Source organism: Labeo rohita, chromosome 19 (genome assembly GCF_022985175.1).
Source record: "Labeo rohita strain BAU-BD-2019 chromosome 19, IGBB_LRoh.1.0, whole genome shotgun sequence".
Taxonomy (NCBI): domain Eukaryota; kingdom Metazoa; phylum Chordata; class Actinopteri; order Cypriniformes; family Cyprinidae; genus Labeo; species Labeo rohita.
In genome coordinates this window covers 8238673-8259874 of record NC_066887.1, presented here as the reverse complement: position 1 = coordinate 8259874, position 21202 = coordinate 8238673, and the positions used below count along the sequence as shown (strand labels likewise).

General features: G+C 36.5%; 2 protein-coding genes across 3 annotated transcripts; one reads left to right on the top strand and one right to left on the bottom strand.

Moving 5' to 3' along the window:
• Positions 1-4470: 4470 nt before the first annotated feature.
• Positions 4471-18233, bottom strand: ddx39b (DEAD (Asp-Glu-Ala-Asp) box polypeptide 39B). 2 transcript variants are annotated; one of them, XM_051136703.1, is made up of 11 exons: positions 18141-18233; positions 16784-17016; positions 16578-16705; positions 16402-16494; positions 14515-14698; positions 14173-14291; positions 8053-8184; positions 5729-5838; positions 5494-5638; positions 5245-5392; positions 4471-5011 (listed from the first exon to the last, which is right to left on the bottom strand). In XM_051136703.1, exons 2-11 carry the CDS (start codon positions 17013-17015, stop codon positions 4995-4997), a joined length of 1308 nt encoding a protein of 435 aa, XP_050992660.1. In that variant the 5' UTR covers position 17016; positions 18141-18233; the 3' UTR covers positions 4471-4994. The 2 variants fall into 2 exon arrangements, with proteins under 2 accessions (XP_050992660.1, XP_050992658.1); XM_051136701.1 differs by having other exon boundaries at positions 18103-18225.
• On the top strand, positions 18189-20969 carry polr1h (RNA polymerase I subunit H). The gene is made up of 5 exons (XM_051136704.1): positions 18189-18334; positions 18420-18539; positions 20339-20442; positions 20553-20662; positions 20814-20969. The coding sequence occupies exons 2-5, from the start codon at positions 18422-18424 to the stop codon at positions 20836-20838; spliced, it is 357 nt and encodes a 118-aa protein (XP_050992661.1). The 5' UTR covers positions 18189-18334; positions 18420-18421; the 3' UTR covers positions 20839-20969.
• Positions 20970-21202: the final 233 nt, after the last annotated feature.

Genomic DNA, 21202 nt, shown 5'->3' with positions numbered 1-21202 from the left:
TAAGGACCTAGTCTCAAACCAAGATGTTTTCAAAATAACAACAGCTCAGTCTGCCAAGATTTATGCAAACAAACTAAGTCGCTTTACTATACTAAAACAAGGTTGTCTATACTGGAAAAACCAGATGCCGTGATGAATTAAGTTGATGGATGTGCATTAAGTTGCACAGCAAATGCACAAATTTTTTGTGCCTGCTCAAAATTCAGTGTAAAGATGCATAAAAGACTAAATTATTCCTGCTCTGATGTTTTAATTCCCAAAAACATTTTTATGCTCAATTGAGGTGTTTTTTGACTTATGCGAAAAAATTAATGTGAATAATCATTTAGCGAATAAATTCCTCCATATGCATCAAAAAAGACTTTCTATTCAAAGTTGCGAATTTAACTTATGCACCAAATTGGTATATTGCATAAAACATTTGCAAGTAAATCATCATTTCCATCACTGTTTTTATGCGCATTTTGAACCATCGCATCAGAAACAAGTGATTGAATTGAATATTTTGGGGGAAAAACTTGATTAACCAGCATAACTTGATTAACCAACAATAAACGTAGTTATTGTTTCGTCTGTTTGAATATAAAATTATATTCAGTGGCTTCTCCTACTTTTCTTAGCTATATTTAGTGCCAGTTTATCATGTAGTGACAATTTTTTTTCATTGCAATTTTATCTTATGCGAAAAATTGGTATGTTGCATAAGATATTTGCACATTTCTGGTGATTTTAACAATCCAAACGGCATGTAAGAGGTCTTATATTTTATCCTACCAGTGTCAGTTTATAAAATAAAATAAAGCATTGTTTCCATCCAATGAGTCAAAAGCTGTTTTTATGTGCATTTTAAAATATTGCATCAGAAACAAGTTATTGAAATTAAAATTTCGAGAAAAAAATAAATCCCTTAATTTGCAAAGAAGTTTTTACGCTCACTTAAAGTGGTTTTTGATGTGGGAAGAGAGTAAATGTAAATAATGGGAGATGAAAATGCATTTGCTGCATAAATTCCTCCTTGTGCATCAAAGAAGTCATGTGACTTTGCACGATAGGATGGCATAATGTGAATAACCAGCAATAAACACATTTATTGTTTCATCTGTGGCACAAGTAATTTATAATATATGAAAATTATATTCAGTGGCTTCTTCTACTTTTCTTAGTGATATTTTGTGCCAGTTTATCACGAAGTGACGATTTTGTTCTCTTTTGCTGGATTTCTACCCAAAGTTGTGATTTTAACTTATGCACAAAATTTCAATATTGCATAAAACATTTGCAAATACAGCAGTTTTTTTCCTATCCAACGAGTCAAAAGCTGTTTTCATCACCCTGTTTTTATGAGCATTTTATAAGTATTGCATCAGAAATGAGTGACTGAATTGAAAATTCCAAGAAAAACAAAAAACCTCAATTTGCAAGGAAGTTTTTATGCTCACTTGAAGTGTTTTTTGTGCAAAGAGTTAAGGGAGTCCAGAATTTTTGTATGCGTATTCCTTAAAATGCTTACTACGGATGCGAAAACGCAGAAAATTGAACCTGGTCCGAACTTTTTTTTTAATGACGGACAAAAGTTCCGGATGCAGTGTGTAAACTCGATTGACACAATATGAGGTTGTATTTCAAACTCGGGTCACCTTGAGCGCAATTGCGCTGTATGTTGGTGCACTACGGTAGTCAACATTTGAAGTGGATCAAAAAGGTTAATCAAAGTTGTCCTAAGACAAACACAGGTATTGTTTTGGTTTTAGGACAACTTTGATGAAAGGTTTTGATCCACTTCAAATGTTGACTACTGTAACCGCGAGGCTGTTGGCACTGACCAAAGTTGCGAATTTAACTTATGCACCAAATTGGTATATTGCATAAAACATTTGCAAGTAAATCATCATTTCCATCACTGTTTTTATGCGCATTTTGAACCATCGCATCAGAAACAAGTGATTGAATTGAATATTTTGGGGGAAAAACTTGATTAACCAGCATAACTTGATTAACCAACAATAAACGTAGTTATTGTTTCGTCTGTTTGAATATAAAATTATATTCAGTGGCTTCTCCTACTTTTCTTAGCTATATTTAGTGCCAGTTTATCATGTAGTGACAATTTTTTTTCATTGCAATTTTATCTTATGCGAAAAATTGGTATGTTGCATAAGATATTTGCACATTTCTGGTGATTTTAACAATCCAAACGGCATGTAAGAGGTCTTATATTTTATCCTACCAGTGTCAGTTTATAAAATAAAATAAAGCATTGTTTCCATCCAATGAGTCAAAAGCTGTTTTTATGTGCATTTTAAAATATTGCATCAGAAACAAGTTATTGAAATTAAAATTTCGAGAAAAAAATAAATCCCTTAATTTGCAAAGAAGTTTTTACGCTCACTTAAAGTGGTTTTTGATGTGGGAAGAGAGTAAATGTAAATAATGGGAGATGAAAATGCATTTGCTGCATAAATTCCTCCTTGTGCATCAAAGAAGTCATGTGACTTTGCACGATAGGATGGCATAATGTGAATAACCAGCAATAAACACATTTATTGTTTCATCTGTGGCACAAGTAATTTATAATATATGAAAATTATATTCAGTGGCTTCTTCTACTTTTCTTAGTGATATTTTGTGCCAGTTTATCACGAAGTGACGATTTTGTTCTCTTTTGCTGGATTTCTACCCAAAGTTGTGATTTTAACTTATGCACAAAATTTCAATATTGCATAAAACATTTGCAAATACAGCAGTTTTTTTCCTATCCAACGAGTCAAAAGCTGTTTTCATCACCCTGTTTTTATGAGCATTTTATAAGTATTGCATCAGAAATGAGTGACTGAATTGAAAATTCCAAGAAAAACAAAAAACCTCAATTTGCAAGGAAGTTTTTATGCTCACTTGAAGTGTTTTTTGTGCAAAGAGTTAAGGGAGTCCAGAATTTTTGTATGCGTATTCCTTAAAATGCTTACTACGGATGCGAAAACGCAGAAAATTGAACCTGGTCCGAACTTTTTTTTTAATGACGGACAAAAGTTCCGGATGCAGTGTGTAAACTCGATTGACACAATATGAGGTTGTATTTCAAACTCGGGTCACCTTGAGCGCAATTGCGCTGTATGTTGGTGCACTACGGTAGTCAACATTTGAAGTGGATCAAAAAGGTTAATCAAAGTTGTCCTAAGACAAACACAGGTATTGTTTTGGTTTTAGGACAACTTTGATGAAAGGTTTTGATCCACTTCAAATGTTGACTACTGTAACCGCGAGGCTGTTGGCACTGACCAAAGTTGCGAATTTAACTTATGCGCAAAATTGGAATATTGCATAAAACATTTGCAAATAAAGCAATGTTTCCATCCAACGAGTTAAAAGCTGTTTTCACCACCATTTTTATGTGAATTTTGAAGTACCAATTCAGAAACGAGTGCTTGAAAGGAAAATTCCGGTAAAAATGTCCCTTTATTTGCAAAAAAGTTTTTACTCTCACTTAAAGTAGTTCTTGACGTGTGAAAAGAGTTGCAAATAATAGGAGATGGAAATGGATTCAGCTGGTTCTCTAATTTTTCTTAGTGATATTTAGTGGCAGTTTATCGCAAAGTGACAATTTTGTTCTCTTTAGTCGGGTTTATCCAAAGACTTTAACTTGTGCGCAAAAATGGAATATTGCATATACATTTGTGAATAAGCACTATTTCCATCCGACGAGTCAAAGAGAACAATAATGTTTCTGATAAACATGCACTAAATATCAGTAAGAAAAATAGGAGAACCAACTGAATATAATAATTTTCATATATAATAAATTACGCCTCAGAGCGAGCAGACTAAACACACAATAAATGCTAGCATTGCTTTCGGATGCCTGCTGTTTGGGAATGCAGGCGTTTAAAACGGGGAGGCAATTATACAGAAATACTTTGACAACAGACTTTGCTCAGGCATTTCAGAATTACCATAACATTTCAGCTGCTGCGTCCACTGGTTAGTCAGGTTATGCCATCCCATAGCAGAGTCACATGAGTTTTTGATACGCATGGAGGAATTTATTCGGTAAATGCTTTTCCATCAATTATTAAGTCAAAAACCACCTCAAGCGAGCGTGTAAGCATTTTTCTTTCGAAATTTGCCATTTCCATCACTCGTTTCTGATGTGATACAAAATGCGCATAAAAATAGTGATAGAAAAGTAGCTTTTGACTCGTTGGATGGAAACGATGCTTATTTGTAAATGTTTTATGCAGTATTCACAACTTTGGATGGAAACTTGTGCAGAGTTGGTCAGATCCAATAAACCATTCTTTTTAGTGCGCAGTGTAATTTTTGTCATAAGTACAGTCCGCACAACTGGGGACAAAGTTAACTTTTGGCTTTAGTGTGTTTAGGTACCAGCCAAAAGTCTTGCAAACCACTCTAAATAACAGAAACAAACCAAGTGTGAAAACTCTACTGTTTAAATAATTGAAAACAAAGTGTCAGTAAATTAAACAAACATCCTTTATTTGGTTTAACAAGCATTAAGTAGTTTAAACAAAGTGGCCATTTGTCTGGCAAGTGAACACTGAATACATTTCACTGATACCTACTTTACTGGTAACAAGCATTCAGCATATACTGCTAATATATCGAATAACTTTCAAACAATTTTACATCAATGCAATCAACTGTATGGTCCATTATAATCCAATGATGAAAACTCCTCCTCTCACAACAAGAAACAGAAAACAAAAAGTATGCCTCTCCATTATAAATAACCAAAATTCAAAAACAAGCAAATGATTCATATTGGGAGGAAAAATATAAATGTATTTTTTCACTTTCAACAAGCAAAATCAAAACTGAACTACTGAGGAGGTATTAGGAAATCCACTACATTATAGAATAAGCTGTTTATTCACTAACACCATAACAGTCTATGTGAAATACAAACTCTCAGTTGCTACCAAATGCTACAATGCCATGCATCCTCCGAAGAAACTGCTGCCTTTTGTGTTCTGTCGTCTTTATCGTGTTTGTTCAACTAGGAGACAGAAACACGAGGAGAAAAATCACATAAAAGCACAAATTCAGACAACATAAAAACTAAACAAAAACCCCTAAATCAGATTTCTATCATTATTTTGGTCTCCCGCATACTAATGTTTTCATTTTGAAGCCTGACAGCCCACTGCGCCACTTTTATTAAATGGAAAAGAGCAACATAGACATTCTTCAAAATGTAAAGATTCTTCAAGATTGAACATTAACACTCACTATATGACGAGATGTCAATCTCCTCTGGAAGTTCGCTGATGTTCACCTCAAACCTGTCCTGAACGTCGTTCAAGGTGCGGGCGTCAGTCTCGTCTGACACAAAGGTGATTGCCAGACCTTTCGTTCCAAACCTGCCGGCCCTGGCAACCTGAAAGAATGAGAAAAGTTAAAACTGTTCATATGAATCCGTTTACAGCCCATTCCTTGGCTTCGTCTGACATAAATCTTTGTCAGATGAACTGAACTGACCCTGTGCAGGTATGTGTCTGAATCTTCAGGCATGTCGTAGTTGAAGGCGATGTTGACTCTTTCGATGTCCATACCTCGGCCAAACAGGTTTGTGGCCACCAGGATCCGTCTCTGGAAGTCCTTGAACTGCTGATATCGAGCTAGTCTGGGATAACAATCACAGCCTCAAATGTGATAAAACATCCTACAATCATAGCTATAACAGTAAAGTGCGTCATGTGTGAATGTGTTCTACCTTTCGTCTTGAGGCATTGCTCTATGAATGGCAATAGCAGGGAAATTTTGCTCCACCAGCAACTGGGCCAGAGCAATACAGCGCTGCACGGATTTCACGAAGATCACCACCTGCAATACTAAGCAGCTGTAACACTGTACCAGCCAGCTGTCTTCATTAAAAACATTAAACCCCTATGACCACTTTAATCCAAGTGCAAAAATTCTCCTTTGAATTCACTTTTTTCCCCCCATAGTCAATCTTTTGGATTGCTTGGCGAAAAAAAATTGACCAAAAATTGTTTGGGTCATCCAGCAAAGCAGCAGTTTTGCATCACAGGAATAAATGACATTTAATTTATATTCAAACTGAAAGCTATTTTAAATTGTAACAATATTTCACAGTATTACTGTTTTTACTGTGTATATATATATACATACATTATTTAAGGTTACGGTTGTATGAACTGCATAATTACACTAAAAGAGTAAAGTTTGTGAACAAGCTTAGAAGTTGGCTTGAGAAAGCCTAGCCTAAAAAGTTTGAATTAGTTGTAAAAGCTTGAAGTTTGGAAGTTTAGGTAGATTAGATGTTGCCCTGTTGCTAGCATTGTTTCTAGCGTGATAAACTGATGTTGTTAGCATGTTTTTAATGTGACTTAACATGTTGCTAACACAAATGAAAAAAAATCCAGCTTAAAACCAGTTGATTTTGGCAAAAAAGAAAAAAGTTAAAAAACAGCTAAACCCAGCTGATTTACCAAAAACCAACAAAACAGCTTAAACAGCAAATTATGCAAAAACAGATAAAACGAGTTGTTAACCATCTAAAACAGTTGATTCAGTCAAAAAAACAAAACACAAAAAAAGGCTTGTACTGTTGTCTAGTCTTAGCTGGTTTAAGCTTGGTTGGTCTCCCAGCTTAACCAGCTAAGACCAGCCTGACCAGCTAAGGTAGCCAAAACCACTGTAAAACCAGACTGATTGAGCAAAAACAAACACACACACACACACACACAAAACACCTAAACCCAGCTGATTTAGGGAAAAAAATAAAATAAAACCAGCTAATTTAGCAAAAACAAAATAATAAATAAATAAATGCCAAAAACCAGGTAAAACCAGCCTACGCTGCTTTTCTAGTCTTGGATTTAAGCATGTTTGTTTTAACCTGGTTTAAGCTTAAAGTAGCTGGTTTAAGCTTGGTTGGTCTTGCAGCTTCACCAGCTAAAACCAGCCTGACCCGCTAAAAAGAGGCCAAAACCACTTTAAAACCAGCCTGGGTGACTGATTTAGCCAAAAGAAAAAAAGGGAGCTAAACCCAGTTTATGTAGCTAAAACCAGTTAATTTAGTGGGAAAAACCCAGCTCGTCAGGTTATCTAGTCTTAGCTGGTTTAAACTTGGTTGGTCTCCCAGCTTGATCAGCTAAGACCAGTTAAAAAGTAGCCAAAACCACTTTAAAACCAGCCTGGGTGACTGATTTAGCAAAAAAAAAAAAAAAAAAAAAAAAAAAAAAAAAAAAAAGTAAAATAATATTAATATTAACGATAATAAATAAATAAATGCAAAAAATAGCTTGACCAGCTAAAAAGCTAAAAAACTAAAGCCAGCTTATTTAACCAAAAACAAACAAATAAATAAACACAAAATAAACTGGCTAAAAAAAAGCAGCTGGTTTAAGCTGAAAGTAGCTGTTTTAAGCTTGGTTGGTCGCTCAGCTTGACCAGCCAAGATCAGCATGACGAGCTAAAAAGTGGTCAGCTTAGGCTGGTTCTAGCGGGGTTTTTTTCAGTAGGGAGTTGTTGAGCTTTGCTATAGCAATAGACAGCTTAAATACACCATAAGTCTCATTGTACAAAAGTTTTCACCCCCTCTATGGAATGTTTGGTGGTTTTGATAGTCTTATTTACAAAAACCATACGTTGGATCAATTACAAAAGATATAGCAACTTAAGTCAGACCAGTCTGAAAATCTGACCCAAGTTGGTGGTTGTAGCTTTCTCAAGCCAGCTCAATTACATCAAAACTTTACTTAAAGGTTTAAGATTGTAAATCCCAAACTTTTTATGTGGTTTTGAACTCAATTGTATTTTGTCCTCACACAATTTCACTTCCATCCATTCCACTGAGTTGTAGTTTGCATTTAATTGGATAAACAAAATCTGTACTGCATTGTATTTTGCATTTAAGCATGTCAACGACCAGAGCGTGTTTCCCCTCAGATATGCAAACGTTTCTTAGAAAGCAGCAAAAATCAGTGAGGTCTCTTTCTCGAGTCAATCTCGGTTTCAACTGACTTAGCGTTTGGGGACTTTTGCGTGCGTCCTAATGGACTCGTAAGATACCTGGTTGAACTCCAACACATCCAGGAGGTCAAAGAGCTTCCTGTTCTTCTCGTTGTCCTTCAGCTTGACGTAGTACTGCTGGAGGCCGTGAAGCGTCAGCTTGGTCTCGTCGTCCACAAAAATTTCCATCGGCTAGGACAACCAGCAGGGGGAAGGTGAGGAGGGGTGGGAGAGGAGTGTGCAGGTTCACGGGGTTAAGATCGTGTGAAGACACATACAGGAAAGTTGACGAGACAAGGGTGGTGCAGATATTAATGTTACAAGGGTGTGAAAGAGGAAGTGGTGTTTATGACAGTTTGACGGCATGGGTGGAATGGGTGTCGAGCGTGGAAAGGGAAAGACAGACACCAGAACAAAGAAAAACAAGGACAAAAGAGGTATACAGATTTAAGCGAAGGACAGTAGTGGTGGGGGAGGAGACGACAATGAGAAGGAGAACATTGTGTTAGAAAGGAGAGAGTTATGAAACAACAGGAGAAAGGGAGGGAAGAGAAGGGATGGGGGTTAGATTCACCCTCCCCTCCCATCCCAAGCCAATGAGGACACAAAACACACACGCACACACACACACTCTTACTGTCTCAACACGTTGATAAATGTTACCCTGCTGTCCTAGGCTACTTTTAGCTACCAATATCAAGCCTAAAATCATATCTGTGCTATTTCTGAGTAAAACTGCAGATCTTTTGAGGAGCACACAGTTATACTACTTCAATTACATCAATCAATGTGCAGTTGGACAAATGACATTACAGTATATGTTTTAAGGAGTTTTAAGAAGCATAAAGTCAACATGAAATCAATGAAATGACCCTATTGATTTTCTAAAAACACACTCCTGTTCATATTATGATTGACTGGCTGATGTCACAGACCACAGCAACAATCGCACAGAAATTTGTAGCGATTTTAATTTTGGTGAAGTGGAGAAATTATAGCCTTTTCTCTAACCATTTCGTCAAAACAGAGTTAAGAAAAGATACGTCACTACTTGCTTCATTGTGACTTCAAACAGTAGCCAAATAGCTATTGGTTCATTAAGCACGAGGCCAATTGTAGTCTAATTAACGTTTGGACTGGTACACTTTTAGCTGGAGTAAAGCCTTTGTGTGACATGTGAAAGGGAAAATTATTCCCTTAGTCTGACTCAAATCAAGTTTTTTGATTTTCATTTTCAAAGTGCATGTAAACACACTTAATGTTTAGGCTAATGCCTAGCATCTTGTAAGCAGTTAAAGGGATAGTTCATCCAAAAATAAAATTTCTGTCATTGATTACTCACCTTCATGTCGTTTCAAACCCATGAGACCATCATTCATCTTCAGAACACAATTTAAAATATTTTTGATGAAATCCAACAGCTTTCTGACCCTGCATAGACAGCAACACAACTGACACGTTCAAGGCCCAGGAAGGTAGTTAGGACATTGTTAAAATAGTCCATGTGACATCAGTGGTTCAAATGTAATTTTATTGAGCTACAGAAATACTTTATTCAACAATTTCTTCTCTTCCATGTCAGTTTTTGATCACAATCACAAGACTACCATGACGCATCTTGTTAAAGGAGTAGTTCACTTCCAGAACAAAAATTTACAGATAATGTACTCACTCCCTTGTCATCCAAGATGTTCATGTCTTTCTTTCTTCAGTCGTAAAGAAATTATGTTTTTTTGAGGAAAACCTGTCAGGATTTTTCTCCATATAATGGACTTCTCTGGTGCCCCTGAGTTTGAACTTCCAACATGCAGTTTAAATGCAGCTACAAACGATCCCAGCCAAGGAAAACGGATCTTATCTAGCGAAACGATCAGTTGTTTTATAAAAAAAAAAAAATAATAATAATAAATTACAATTTACATATATTTTAACCCTTAAAAGCTTACCTTGTCTAGGTCTACGTGAACTCTTTCCGGTTAAATACAGTTAGGGTATGTCAATAAACTCCCATCTCATTTTCTTCTCCAACTTCAAAATTGCCCCACATCGCTGTTTTTACCTTTTTTTCTAAAGAGCGTTTGACTTTCTTTGCATGTTCACTTTGTAAACACTGGGTCGGCACTTCTGCAGCAATTTAGGATGATTTTGAAGTTGGAGGAGAAAATGAGACAAGAGTTTTTCAACATACCATAACTGTCTTGAACGGGAATACACCGGAGTTCACGCAGAACTAGACAAGGTGAGTGTTTAAGGTTAAAAAGTATATAAATTGTAATTTAAAAAGACAGATCGTTTCACTAGATAAGACCCTTATTCCTTGGCTGGGATCGTTTGGAGCCTTTTAGAGCTGCATTTAAACTACATTTTGGACGTTCAAACTCGGGCACCATAGAAGTCCACTCTATGAAGAAGAATCCTGAAATGTTTTACTCAAAAAACATAATTTCTTTACGACTGAAGAAATAAAGACATGAACATCTTGGATGACAAGGGGTTGAGCACATTATTTGTAAGTTCTTGTTCTGGAAGTGAACTCGAAGCATGTCGAAGACTGACACGGAAGAGAAGAAATTGTTAAATAAAGTCAGTATTTTTGTTTTCTTTGCGCAAAGAAAGTATTCTTGTAGCTTTATAAAATTCAATTTGAACCACTGATGCAGGGTTGCCAGGTTTTTACAACAAAACCCGCCCAACTGCTTCTCAAAACTAGCCCAATCACGTTTCGAGGGGAGCCCCCCAGTAAAAATCGCATTCTAGGGGGGTAAAATACACGTTTTTAGTGGGTTCCCTGGTACAATTCTCATTCCAGGGGCTGAATATAACGTTATCGGGGTCGCTTTAACCCGCGGACATGAAAAACAACCCGCAGCAACAGTGTTAAAGTAGCCCAACTCTAAGTTCTGGACTTGGAAACACTGCACTGATGTCACCTGGACTATTTAAACGATGTTTTTACTACCTTTCTGGGCCTTAAACAAGGTAGTTGCATTGCTTAATTTGTTTTCCTGAAGATGAACGAAGGTCTTATGGGTTTGGAACGACATGAGGGTGAGTATCATTTTTGGGTGAACTATCAGTTTAACACCATAATTTAATGTGGTAAATCCTGCCCCATATTTTTTTCCCTTATTCTATTATGTTTTGGAAACACTTTAAAGTCCACTTTCTAGAACAAAAATTCACAGATAATGTACTCACACCCTTGTCATCCAAGATGAATGAAAGAAATTATGTTTTTTGAGTTAAACATTTCAGGATTTTTCTCCATATAATGGACTGATATGGTGCCCCGATTTTGAACTTCCAAAATACAGTTTAAATGCGGCTTCAAACAATCCCAAATGCAGTTGTAAACGATCCCAGCCACAGAAGAAAGGTCTTATCTAGCGAAACGATCAGTTATTTTCATTTAAAAAATACAATTTAAATACTTCTAATCTCAAACGCTCGTCTTGTTTTGCTCTCCCTGAGCTCTGTGTATTCTGACTCAAGACAGTTTGGGTATGCTGAAAAACTCCAATCATATTTTCTCCCTCAACTTCAAAAATCATTTCAAAATCATCCTACATCGCTGCAGAAGAACTGACCCAGTCTTTGCAAAGTGAACATGCAAAAAAGATCAAACACCCGCAACAAAAAAGGTAAAACAGCAATGTAGGACTATTTTGAATTTGAGGAACATGAGATGGGAATTTTTTCGACATACCCTAACTGTCATGAACCGGAACAAAAACAGTGCAGGCAGAGTAAGACAAGACGAGCGTTTAATATTAAAAAGTATGTAAATTGTATTATTTTTATGAAAATAACGATTGTTTCGCTAGATAAGACCCTTCTTTCTCAGCTGGGATCATTTACAACCGCATTTGGGATCGTTTGAAGCCGCATTTAAACTGTATTTTGGAAGTTCAAAATCGTGGCACCATATCAGTACATTATATGGAGAAAAATCCTGAAATGTTTCCCTCAAAAAACAATTTCTTTATGGCTGAAGAAAGACACAAACATCTTGGATGACAAGGGGTGAGTACATTATCTGTCAATTTTTGTTCTGGAAGTGGACTTCTCCTTTAAGGAACAATTCTCACTATTAACTAATTGCTTATTAGCATGCATATTTCTAGCATATTAGCTGTTTATTAGTACTTATAAACTACATATTAATGCCTTATTTTGCACAACCATGTTTTAGAACCCTTAATCTAACCCCATACCTAACCTTAAAATAGTGAAAATATGTTCTCTGTTGAAGTGTTACCTATGTTTATTCTGAAATTGTCTCTTCCTATGTAAGTAATACACATAATGCTGTTTCATGTTGACTTTAGACACTCATAAACCACCTCACACAATACTGCAACATTTAGCAGTGGGAGGTTCAGAAGGCCAAATTCATGTGCCAGATTGCTTAATTAAGTATACAAGCAGCATATTCAATCTCATCTGATCTGTGCAGGTGGTAGACTTAAGTCTCAGGATCTGGGCTACTAAAACAGGTTTTGAGTGTAATAACAAACAGTAAAGGCCATGGAAAATTACTAAGACTGAAATCCTATTCTATCACTACTGGGCTCTTTACAAAAGCACTAAACTCCACCTCCAACAGTGTCTGACACAGTGGCACTGCTAAATGCACATTTGCACTTACCTTCAAGACGTTTAGGCAAATCTATCTTTACTGCCTGTCAATCAGTCCTCTATTTGCTGCTGAGCTGGTTTGTCTAAAACCATTTGACTATGTTGTGTTCAACCTAATGCTGATCTCAAATTGGTGCATTACATTTTGCAGCATCTCAATAGCATTTATGCATTGTAAGTCACTAAATAAGCACTAAAGTGGATGTCTGAATGTGTGTGTGAATACTAAGTTCTTATTTTATAGTATATTATGATGCAAGGGGATCTGCTCATGATTTAGTAAAGCCACGTCCCTCACAAGTCTTTCAGAATTTTTAAAAGCGGCTCAAAGTTGTTCTACTATTTATGGTTTCTTTTTTAAGTCATGACCTTGTTGCATACGGCCACCTAACGGTTTCTCAAGAGCGTCTCTATCTATACCCGCGCATGTCTCCTCTATCTCATCTAAGTTTCTTCATCATCTCATCCCTCTCGCTCCAGTCTTCCGCAGCTTAATCCTCCCTTTCTCTGTCTTCTCTCGTCCCTCACACCCGCGCATTCTTTCTCCACCACTTCGGGCCAGTTTGCCTTGATTTTAACTTAGTGACAGACGGTTTGTCTTTTTTCTTGGGGGCAAATGAGGAACCGTTCTAATCAGAGACCGTCAGCTGGATTGATGAAGAGCCGTTCCATCATTGGCCGGTCCACCTGAACTGATTTATGCCCTAATCTTTTGTTTCATTTTATTCCCCAGATGATTTGATTCTGCTGTCTGCTTTGTTAAACCGTAATTTACTGCAGGCCTGGACTGCCAGTTTGTCGTGAATCTAATGTAGTTTTTAGCGGCTGGCTTGCTTTGTTGGGCCGACAGTTTATCGGTTTTAGTTTTGTGTCTCTTGAGAGTCTCTGGCAGTTGGCAACAGAATTCATGAAGCTCCAACAAGTGCTTCTCCTCTTAATTAAAAGGTTATTTGAGGACAAATCTCTAGGCTAGAACTACATTTGAGCAGGAGCTAAAGCAATTTTGTCTTGATAAATAGATACTGAGAGTCAAACAATATTGAAATGTGAAGGACTTTGGTCTCTAAACGCCTAAATGATGCATTTATGCTTTACATTTTACGGCCCTAAAGTGCATTTGAAGATACACTAGATCCTTCCCTTAAAGACATCCTCTTAGGCTGTTTAAAATACATCAGATGGACTCTTCATGACTTTAGCAAAGGTTGTTAAAGGACCTATTTAAATTTACAGCAGCCTGAGCCTGATGGATGGTGCATTATCTGTTGGCCAAACGGACGCGTGACCGCGTTTGCCAAATGCCGACGCAGCACTGCCAGCTGAGGCGAGGATTAAGGACTTAACATCTTTTTCACTGTGCCTCTATTAGTTAACAGTCTGTGATTATCAAATGGGCAGCAGAGAGGGGCATTTAGCACTACGATGTCTCAGGGAGGCCGTAAATGGATCCCACTCCTGAGCCTGCTCTTTCAGGTGTGTATGAGGTGGTCTTGTGAAGGGAAGGAGCTGTTGACATGGTAGAAGTAGGAGAGGCGTAATTACATCTTGCATGAACTTTCTGCAGACGGGACGGATCTCTTTACTCAGGGTGGCACTGAACATCATGACCTGCTTCTCGTGAGGGGTCATGCGAAAGATCTCCTGGACATCACGCCGCATGTCTGCAGGGGACAGCAAAAGAAAAATGCATTTATATTATTAAAATGTAATAACTATCATCGCTACTCATACTGTTTCTGAGCTACATATATAATGTCACCATGGATTGTTTAGACATTTTTATTAAACACTTAATTAACATGCAAAGTAACAATTTTTGTTTCAAGGTCATGTGACAATGGGACAGTAGAATAGTGTCTAATGTCTCATAAATGGTTTGCTCACCAAGTTGCTCTAGCATCTTGTCGCATTCGTCCAGGATGAAGTGCTTGATGTGACGCAGGTTGAGACTCTTGTTGCGAGACAGAGCTAGGATACGTCCAGGAGTTCCCACCACCACATGAGGGCTCTCTCTCTTCAGCACCTCCTCGTCCTTCTTTATAGATAAACCACCAAAGAACACTGCCACCTGGAGGAAAGAGACAGCGAAAGCAAACGAAGGTGAGAAAGGTTTGTGCACAGCAACATTAAAAAGTAACAGCTTGTTAGATTTGCACATCATGACATTCTTTTAAACTTCTGGATTTTCAATGACGTAAACAATAAATTAGTGTACAGAAGTGTAAATGCAAGTGTAGGTTTTAAAATGCCTCTTAAAAATGTATTTCATTTATATTTATGTATATATATATATATATATATATATATATATCTTTAATTTTTACAGACTATAGTGGAAGAACACTTTATTTCCATCACCAAATGCCAAATATCAATATATTATCAACAGAATCGATTATTTTAGATTTATTTATTTTTTGTCCTATATACACAATACCGTTTAGGATCAGTATGATTTTTAATGTTTTTTTTTAAAGATGTTTCTCATTTTTTTTGGAACCTGTAGTACTTTTTTCAGGATTCTTTGATAATTAAAAGGTTAAAAAGAACAGCATTTATCCAAACAAGAAAACTTTTTTTTCAATACGAGTCTTTACCATCACTTTTTTTATTAATTTAACATCCTTGCTAAAAAAAAAAATAATAATAATGATAATAATATTTAAAAAAAACTTACTGACCCCAAACATAGCCTATAATGTTACAAAATATTTATATTTTAAATAAATGCTGTTCATTTTTACTTTTTATTTATCAAATAATCCTGAAAAAAATATATATTAAGCAGTATAACCGTTTCAACACTGATAATAAATCTGCATACTGTCAATAAATCAGAATGATTTCTGAAGGATCATATGACACTGAAGACTGGAGTAATAGATGATGAAAATTCAGCTTTGCATGACATGCAAAGTATTTACAGTATATTAATATAGAAAACTGTTCTTTCACAATACTGTTTTTTTCTGTATTTTTAATTAAATGCAGACTTGATGAGCATAAGACATGTCTTTTAAAAACATTAAAAATCTTATTGATCCCAAAGTTTTGAACGGCAGTGTAAGTCTCTCAAGGCTGCATTTATCTGATAAAAAATGCAGTTAAATCAGTAATACTGTGAAACATTACCATTCAAAATAACTGTTTTCTGTTTGAATGTATTTTAATATGTAATTCATTCCTGTGCTTTTCAGCACCATTACTCTAGTCTTCAATGTCACATGATCCTTCAGAAATCATACTATTATGTCAATTTGCTGCTTAAGAAACATTTATTTTTATCATCAATGTTGAAAACAACTGCTTTATATTTTTGTGGAAATCAAAAACCATTCTTTAATGACTATAAGGTTCAAAAGAACAGTATTTATTTACAAAAACTGTCAGTTGTAATCAATCCAATGTGTCCCTGCTGAATAAAAGTATTAAATAGTTTTAGGTAAAAACCTTACAGACCCCAATATTGTGAAAGGTAGTGTAATTCTGTTTTGCTCCAAGGCTTGGACCAATGAAATTCATCTGTGATGTGACTGAATGTCATTGCAATTCATTTACGATAAGTTATTATTAAGTTATTTACGATAAATGTCATTCCAATTTAAATTCCAACACAAAAATGGAAAGCCAGGCCATTTTTACACCAGTCACAGCCTCTTCTACAGTAGAGATCAGCACATATTTTAAGTAAGTAGTTCATATATCCTGCTGTAGTAAATCTGAAACCTACATATTAAAGCTTTTTCTAGAAATGTAAATTTGCCTTCCTACCTTGACGCTGGGCATGTATTTGGAGAAGCGCTCGTACTCTTTGCTGATCTGGAACGCCAGCTCTCGGGTGTGACACATCACCAACACTGACACCTGGGTGAAAGCAATCACTGCTCAACCCCAAAAATTGTGGCACACACAGAGAAACAAAGAGCTTTTTAAAAGATTGCCATTACCTGCCCGGTCACCGGCTCCAGCTGCTGAAGGGTGGCCAACACAAAGACAGCGGTCTTCCCCATTCCAGACTTGGCTTGACATAACACATCCATCCCCAGAATCGCCTGAGGAATGCATTCATGCTGAACTGAAAGAGAAAAACCAGGAAACATATTCAATATAATGTATCAAACAGCACCTTAAACGAGCACGTTGAATTGCTCACCCTCAGATGGATGTTCAAAGCCACAGTCCACTATTGCTCTCAGCAGTTCTGGTTTGAGAAGGAAATCTCTGAATCCCGAGGAGTGGATGGACACATATGACCCTTTGACCCCTTCTTTTCTGATGGATAATCCACCATCGTTGTGTCCAAGGCCTGTGTCTCCGGCACCACCTGCATCAACCTCATCCTCCTCATAGTCCAACAGCTCGTTCTCAACATCGTTCTCCGTCATCCTGCATAGAGATTGGGAAAAGACAACAAACAAATACATAAGTAATCAAAATAACTGAATTATTGTTGAAATAAGTGACAGTGCCTCTTCCTGTCAATTGTTATGTAATGTATATATCAATGTCTAGTATTATCTGCTACCATATGTGACCGTGAACCACAAAACCAGTCTTAAGTCGCTGGGGTATATTTGTAGCAATAGCCAAAAATACATTGTGTGGGTCAAAATTATTGATTTTTCTTTTATGCCAAAAATCATTAGGAAATTAAGTAAAGATCATGTTCCATGAAGATATTTTGTAAATTTCCTACCGTAAATATATCAAAACGTAATTTTTGATTAGTAATATGCATTGTTAAGAACTTCATTTGGACAACTTTAAAGGTGATTTTCTCAATATTTAGATTTTTTGGCACCCTCAGATTCCATATATTGAAATAGTTAATATTGTCCTATCATAACATACCATACACTAATGGAAAGCTTATTTATTCAGCTTTCAGATGATGTATTGATCTCAATTTTGAAAAATTGACCCTTATGACTGGTTTTGTGGTCCATGGTCACATATTATATCTGCGTGTGCGTGCGTGAATACATAAATTAAATTTGATAACATAATATTTTATTAACATCAAATATAATAAAAAACTAAATATACACATTTTATTTGATAACACAATCATTCATAAATCGCATTAGAATTAGAAAGTGTTATTTTACTCGATTTGATAACATACAATACAGACTTATACTGTAGCTTATCAATAATTTTTCATTAGGACAGGCTATTAAACAATAAAATGACACTCTACAGTATTACAACTGTTAAAAGTTAACATTCTTTTAAAGCTGTTGTTTTATGTTAATTAATACGCGAGTAATTAAGGGGGCAGGTCAAACTAATTATACAAACAAACTATATCAAATATATTAGCTGTAGCTTATCCATTTAGCCCAAGAGATGCAGCGGGCCAAACGCTGACTATGACACAACATTCCCGAGTGTTTTCTGACAGAATATAAAGTCTGTAATCGCTTCTTGTTTTGGTTTAAATTTTTTATAGTATTAAATAATCGCAGTTACCTTAAAATACTGTATGAAACAGTTGAAGTTCACTGCACCTGCTAGATGGGTTGGCAATGGCGTCATTAACCGGCGACGAATCGACTGTTTCGATGAAGGACCCGACAACATGTGGAACTGCATGAACTGCCGAGAAGACACATCTCAGATTGTAGACAAGCAGTCTTGTTATTGTTATTAAAACTAGCGTAGATATTTTAAGTTTAAGCCCATTGCGTTTGAACTTGAATCAGTAAGTTCTGTTTATGTTGTTATTGACTTCCTCGTCTTGTTTTAAACGCAGCGGCTGCAGTGTGTAAATCTCTATTCTTTTTCAGAAATGTCATGTTTTAGTGGTGAACTCAACTTTTGTCCAGAATGTGGGAACATTCTTCCAGTGCCTGGTAGGGAAAACACTATTACCTGTCCTCGGTGCTCTTTCAAAATCCCTGTTCGAGGTGAGAGACATATGATTAAGTTACTGATATTGTATTTAAACTTCTTCTTCTGAGACCCTTTTTTAAAACGTATCTCCTCCTAGAGCTTTTAAACTACAGCCACCAAACTCGGCCCAGACCTGCAGACTGGTCTGACTCGGTGTGCTCTATCTTTTCTAACTGATCCGGCTTACGGTTTTCGTAAACCAGACTGTCAAAACCACCAAAAAACCCCATAGACTTACATTGACGGAATGTTCAAATGAGCAACACTCTTCAAACTCCAACCGTCAAAATTCAAATCTAAACTCCCAGAATCCTTTGAGACTAAATCAAGCTTCACTTCTATGTACTATTACTAATCTATTTAGACTCATTCAAACTCATCTAATATTTCTAATCTATTTAAATCATGTTAGCAGTATGCTAATCATGCTAATTATGCCAGCAACATGCTAGTAACATGTTAATCATGCTAGAAACATGTTAATAACTTGATGATAATGCTAGAAACATGCTAGTAACATGTTAATCGTGTTAGTAACTTCCTAATCATGCTAGTATCTTGCTAATCATGCTAGAATCATGCTAGTAACATGCTAACCATGTTACAATCATGCTAGTAACATGCTAATCATGCTAGAAACATAACAACATGCTAATCATGCTAGCAACTTGCTAATCATGCTAGAATCATGCTAGTAACATGCTAATCATGCTAGAAACATAACAACATGCTAATCATGCTAGCAACTTGCTAATCATGCTAGAATCATGCTAGTAACATGCTAATCATGCTAGAAACATAACAACATGCTAATCATGCTAGCAACTTGCTAATCATGCTAGAATCATGCTAGTAACATGTTAAACTTGCTAATCATGGTAACAACATGATAGTAACACCATAGCAATCACCCTGAGTACCCTAGCAACCGCCTAGCAACACCTTAGCAACCATCCTGGGTACCCTAGCAACCGCCTAGCAACACCTTAGCAACCACCCCCGGGTACCCTAGCAACTTATAGCAACACCTTAGCAAACACCCCGAGTACCCTAGCAACCGCCTAGCAACAACTTAATAACCATCCCAGGAAGCATAGCAACCGCATAGCAACACCCTAGCAACCACGCTGATTACCATAGAAACTGCATAGCAACACCTTAGCAACCACCCCGGGTACCCTAGCAACCACATAGTAACACTCTAGCAACCACCCTGAGTACCCTAGCAACTGCCTAGCAACACCTTAGCAACCACCCCGGGTACCCTAGCAACCACATAGTAACACTCTAGCAACCACCCTGAGTACCCTAGCAACCGCCTAGCAACAACTTAGTAACCATCCCAGGAAGCATAGCAACACCCTAGCAACCACGCTGAGTACCCTAGAAACTGCATAGCAACACCTTAGCAACCACCCCGGGTACCCTAGCAACCACATAGTAACACTCTAGCAACCACCCCGAGTACCCTAGCAACTGCCTAGCAACACCTTAGCGACCAGCCTGGATACCCTAGCAACCACATAGCAACACCCTAGCAACCACCCTGAGTAACCTAGCAACCACACAGCAACACCATATCTATCTGTTTTTCTAATAGACTGTATTGCCTTCAAAACATTCAGACTTTAATCTTTCATACTATTTTAAACTGAAAACAGTCAAACTTAACTTAAAACTTTTAAAACTTTCTGGCCACGTTTTTTTTAAGCCAACTTAAAGTTTGTCTACGAACTTTACTATCTAGTTTATTTAATTTTTTATATATAGCACTATACTCAGCAGCTAATTTAGCTGTATGATTCTCTCTCAGATTTCACAAGACAGGTTATTAAGTCATCGGTGGTGTTTAATCCTTTGGATCAGAGCTCCATTGTTGCTGACAGCGAAGAGGGAGCTGAACTGAAGGGGCCAGTGGTAAGTTATTTCACAATACAGTGAATAAATACTTAAATGCTGTTATTTCTGTCTGAATTGTCACCCAATAGACATTTTCTGTTTCTCATCCTCTGCAAACTTTCCATTAGATTGACAGGAAATGTTCTCGCTGTAATAAAGAAGGAATGGTTTATCACACAAGACAGATGAGATCTGCAGATGAAGGACAGACCGTCTTCTTCACATGCATACACTGCAGGTAGTTAACATGTTATGCGCTTAAACCCCCCTATTTTAACAATTTATACTTGTTCCAGTAGGTTGTTCTGAATGCTTAGACATTAAGTGATCATAATTGTCCTGTATGTGAAGTTATGGCAGAAATTGTTCAGTTGATTTCTCTGTTACAGGTTCCAAGAAAAGGAAGATTCATGAGAAAATTGCTGCTGCTGTTATTTACATTTATTGGTTACCAGAATTCAAATATTGTGAAATATTAAATATGCTTTGTACATATCTTCAATGTTGTTAAAAATAAAATAAAAAATAGTAAAAATGTGTGCGTAAGTGCTTTTTGCTGGGTTAATGTAGAATTTATATAATATAGTTTAAACTGATTATATTTAATAAAACATGTTTTTTTAAACACCATATGTTAATACATATTTCATATGAAAAGTTGGTAACACTTTACATTTCATTAATGTTAGTTAATGTGTTAACTATCATGAATGAACAATAAACAATACATTCGATACAGTGCATTAACTAATGTTAACAAGCACAATATTAATAATGC

Excerpts from the sequence above, each read along its gene's own strand:
- polr1h (XM_051136704.1), top strand. The coding sequence starts at position 18,422 with ATGTCATGTTTTAGTGGTGAACTCAACTTTTGTCCAGAATGTGGGAAC. Across the intron at positions 18,540-20,338 it reads TTTCAAAATCCCTGTTCGAG|ATTTCACAAGACAGGTTATT; the intron begins GTGAGAGACATA and ends ATTCTCTCTCAG. Across the intron at positions 20,663-20,813 it reads TTCACATGCATACACTGCAG|GTTCCAAGAAAAGGAAGATT; the intron begins GTAGTTAACATG and ends TCTCTGTTACAG.
- ddx39b (XM_051136703.1), bottom strand. The coding sequence starts at position 17,015 with ATGACGGAGAACGATGTTGAGAACGAGCTGTTGGACTATGAGGAGGAT. Across the intron at positions 14,699-16,401 it reads AATACATGCCCAGCGTCAAG|GTGGCAGTGTTCTTTGGTGG; the intron begins GTAGGAAGGCAA and ends TCTTTCCTCCAG. Across the intron at positions 8,185-14,172 it reads GCAGAAAGTTCATGCAAGAT|CCGATGGAAATTTTTGTGGA; the intron begins GTAATTACGCCT and ends TGGTTGTCCTAG.